Here is a 4,571-nt window from a genome sequence, read left to right as displayed (position 1 = left end):
ATTCTAATTTCTGTATCCGAAGCTTATTATTAGATAGATTAAATAGAATTGATCTCATTAATTTAGTTATTTATTAAATAGGACTATACATGTGTTGTCTTCTAGTCACGATGTAATAATAAATAATGAGACCTTTGATTAAGAAAATATTAACACATGGGATTAGTATTTAAAAAAAATTATGGGATTTTTTTTTGTCTTCTTTAAATAAAAAGTTATTATGTTTCAACATTCTGTGAACACTTTTCAAAATATGTAACACATGTCCTGATATACAAACAATCTCATCTTTCAATGTTAATATCTACTTTTTAAAATAAAAAGTTGTTATGTTTCAACATTTGAACACTTTTCAAAATATGTAACACATGTCCTGATAGACATACAATGTCATCTTTCAATGTTATCTCCAACTTTTTTAAGTGAATGAATGTCATTATTCATTAAAATAAAAGAAAAGTAGCAAATGTCATAGTCTACTCTAGATAACGCGTATTGGTGTCATGATATTATGTGTTTTAGTTTCGAAAGCAAAATGTTCATATATGAAAAGAAAACAAGCCTTTTCCGATGGAAGAATTCATAGCAACTCCCTCGCAAATAGGCAAAAATGATGGAATTGCGAGGAACACACTTTCCTTGCAAATCGCTTCTCGCAAATTAGTTAACATCACAAATTCCTCGCAAATTTTGCGAGGAAAAAAATGCCGTCGCAAAATCAACGCAAATTGCGAGGGACAATATCAATAGCAGATTCCTCGCAATTTGGTTCAAGCTAATCCCTCGCAAATTTGCGATGGATTTACAATATTTATGTCTGTCGCAACAGCTGAGATTTAAATTAGGAATTATTCATTTTGTAATTATGTTTATTTTTAATTATGCAAATTAATTATGATTAATTTCTAATTAGGCAAACTAAAATTCATAATTAGCCCAAAAAAACTTTGAATGAAAACTGAAATTAAACTTGTAATACAAAATGTTGTTAAACTTACATAAACATAATAATATAAGTTCAAAACAAAAATCAAACAAAAATCAAATTTGCGAGGAATATGCTATGGTTTTTTATTTCCTAGTAAATTCCTCGCAAATCTATCGCAAATTTGCGAAAGCTGTACTCTGTCGCAATATGTCCTCGCAAAAAGCTTGTTTTCTTGTAGTAGTGATAGTCCCACAATTTTATTCACTGATTTACTGGTTTAATTTCTGGTTAGTTTCGTGTTTTTGACTCTTCTGTTAAGCGTCAGCCACATGTTCCCTTCTACTTGACGATGTCTTTGATCTTTCGTCGTCAAATCTATTTAATCCTCTTTGACTCTATCTTGCGTTAAAGACTTTTCTTCCTCCAGAAGTTTCCTTTTTCTTCTATATTAAATCTTCTTTCGCACTTGGAGATTCACGAGTTTGTCGGATCGATCCATTTTTAGTTTTTTTTTTTTTTTTTTTTTTTTNNGGTAAGCAAAGATTTTGATTCGTTTTGTTTCACCAATCACAAAGCTATGTTTATGTATGCTCCATATATATAGTCCATAGCTTAATCTTCTGACGAACCATGATATTTGTTTTTACATTTTTTTTCCCCCTTTTTGGATCTATAAGCCATCTAATCGATTTCTCATATTCTTCTCTTGTACAAGACTCGAAGGTATAGTATAATATATCTGATTGATGATTCATGATTCTAGTGGCTTCTTGTTTACTACCAGTTTCGTAATCAGTGACGTGACGTTATATATTGAGAAATTTTACTTACAAGCATGAAGCAACCTTATAAGATTTTCTTGATCTGTCATGTTACTATTTGCTAAATATGCATTAGTGTTTTATGCGCGCATCTTTCAAATTGTGCTCCTAGTGTTTGTATTTTGGACATGGGCAAGTTTTTTAATTAGGGAAAACCATTATTTTTAATTACCAAAAAGATTCAAACTCTCCACTCATAATCACATTGAATTTAGTTCTTTTCCCAACTTCGAAATTTGGACTTGTGATCTTCAGGCTTGCTCAGTTAGTAATGTTTACCTAGTAGTACACCATAAGAGTTGCACACGATGGTTGACAATGATTTGATAAAAAAAAGAATCTGTTCTTTTCGCAGATCCATGACCACGACCAGCCGTAAAAACACACATTGGTGTAACACTTGTAGACGAGGAGTACGTCTTCAAGGAGAGGGAAGAAGAGGAGGAGCTTGCATTCACTGTGGTGACACCTTTCTTGAAAGGCTATATGAGAACGTGGAACTAAGCCCTTTTGATTTCTTTGGATTAGCCTTTGAAGAAGCTCGTAACCGTGGCAACAACAGAAGATCGGTTCTTGGAGGAGACCAACTAAGTTTCGAAGAGCTGTTTAACCGTCTGTCAACGCAAGACCGTCGCGGTCCTCCTCCCGCTTCACTAGCCGCGATCAACACGTTGCAAAAGATCAAAATCAGGCAGAAGCATCTCGGTAATTTGGATCTGTGTTGCCCGGTTTGTCAAGACCGGTTTGAAATAGGATCGGATGCAAGAAAGATGCCGTGTAAACACATCTACCACTCGGAATGTATAGCCCCGTGGTTAGTCCAGCGTAATTCTTGCCCGGTTTGTCGCAAAGAACTGCCACAAGACCGGAATAATGGCTGGAAAAAGCCATTGATGTATCTGTGGCCGTTTAGGTCTTCTGGTTTGGCCTAAAACCACAATGGATCACCTTTCCATTGAGAAGCTTTTGTATTATAATTCATGTTAGTATATAACGTTTTTTTGTTCCTAAATGTGGCTTTTCAACATGTTGGTTTTGTAGCTACATTGTAGTATTACTCTTATTTTGTTTTATTTTGTACTATAAACAATTTTGAATATTTTTTTTTTTTAAATGGATCATTCATAGGTTATATAATGTTAAACTTAAATTTTTATTAGAATTGAACAATGATCAAAAGATACCGGCCAAAGCTTTCTAAGGATCACCATCTTAAACAATAATCAAATGGTACTCGTCAAAGAAGGGTCGCCACTTCTCAAGGGCAGGGGCAAAAATAGATGCATTAGCCGTAGATGGAGTCACTTCACTCCCCTGTACTAGCGGAAAAACTGAGTGTGTTGATGTAAGTTCAGTTTTTTTTTTTTTTGTAAAGATCTCCGCAACTTTTTGGAAGAAAGGGAATATCTAATCTCTTTATGTTTTTGGTCACAATTTCTACTGTGTAGAAAGCTGCTAATGTGAATGGGTAGATCTGAGATGAAAGAATCTTAGATTTTAATATGTATTTACTTGCATCATTAAACTTAACCATCACGCGCGTATATTACAAGCTTATATTTTTAGGATCTTAATATGTAAATCTGCTTAATTTTTCGTCGATAAAATATATTTTTAATTAAAAAAATATATTAAGGTAATATCTTCCTTGACGAGAAGGCAACATTGTCAGAGGAGGTAATTTACAAAGAATATCAACGTCGGAATCGGATAGTAGAACCGTTTGCTCAATGCTCTAGTTATAATACAAAAATCCGAAATAGTTTTTAAAAGGTAATTTCACAAAGAATATCGTTTGAATGTGTTGTTTGAATGCGGAAAAACTGGATTCTTCTCCCATTGCAAAGTACATCATACGCCCTTCCACCCATTTAATCCATCCTTTTCTTTCCCTTCATCATCTTGACTCTTGAGACACCTCTCTAAACGAAAAGAGATGGTCTCCATGATGTAAGCGTAAAATGTGTTTGTATTAGATAATATTTAATAAATTATATAAACAAGTTGGAATAATAATGTTTGGTTAGAAGTTTGTCAGTACGTACAATTAATTTGGACAGTTTGAGAAAAGATGGGTGTCACGAGTCTATAATCTATATAATTTTTTTTAACAAATTTATAATAATTAATGTATTAAGCCAATTATCCAACATGAATGATTTCGTTTGGATATTTTTTCTTTTTTTTCCCGTAACATAATTTCTTTTCTTTTTTTTTTTATAAAAAAAAATGATCATTCCATAGGTTATATATAATGTTAACTAAGTTTTCAATAGAATTAATCCATACGGGTCTCATGGTAGTTCGAAGTCTTCAAACACTCTTCTGTCGGTGGTCTTACCCAAAACGACCAACTCTTTTATTTTTATTTTTCCAGCTTCCAAGGTGTGTAAATGTGAACGTACAATTATCATAATTAATAATAGTATCAAATCTAAGGAAAATGAAAAAGTGAATTTAAGAAAGTGTATATGTGGAAAATTAATTTTTTTTGAGAAATAGTATATATTATTTAGAGAGAAAAACCCTCACAATACCCAAAAAAACCCAATCCTTTAAAATAATAAATACTTTTTATAATCTGAAATCGGAAAAATTCACTTCACTCTCTGCGTTTTGCGATTTTTTTTTTTTTTTTTTTTTTTTAAAAAAATTAAATTGAAGCCTTTGTTTTTGGGTAAGGGGAATTACGAAGTACAAACAATACAAAAACGATTTCGTATGCTCTCTAATTCCCAAAGTTGGAAACTTTTTTCTTCAATCTCTGTGAAATCTGAGGGGGGAAATTAGGGCTATTTTTTTTTTTTTTTTTTTTTTATTTT

General features: G+C 32.2%; 1 protein-coding gene across 1 annotated transcript; it reads left to right on the top strand.

Annotated features, from left to right (window-relative positions):
• Positions 1,207–2,863, top strand: LOC104764799 (probable E3 ubiquitin-protein ligase RHC1A). Its single transcript, XM_010488399.2, has 2 exons — positions 1,207–1,651; positions 2,105–2,863. The coding sequence occupies exon 2, from the start codon at positions 2,109–2,111 to the stop codon at positions 2,679–2,681; it is 573 nt and encodes a 190-aa protein (XP_010486701.1). The 5' UTR covers positions 1,207–1,651; positions 2,105–2,108; the 3' UTR covers positions 2,682–2,863.

This window comes from Camelina sativa, chromosome 19 (genome assembly GCF_000633955.1).
Source record: "Camelina sativa cultivar DH55 chromosome 19, Cs, whole genome shotgun sequence".
NCBI classification, from domain to species: Eukaryota; Viridiplantae; Streptophyta; class Magnoliopsida; order Brassicales; family Brassicaceae; genus Camelina; species Camelina sativa.
This window is presented reverse-complemented; position numbering and strand designations above follow the sequence as displayed.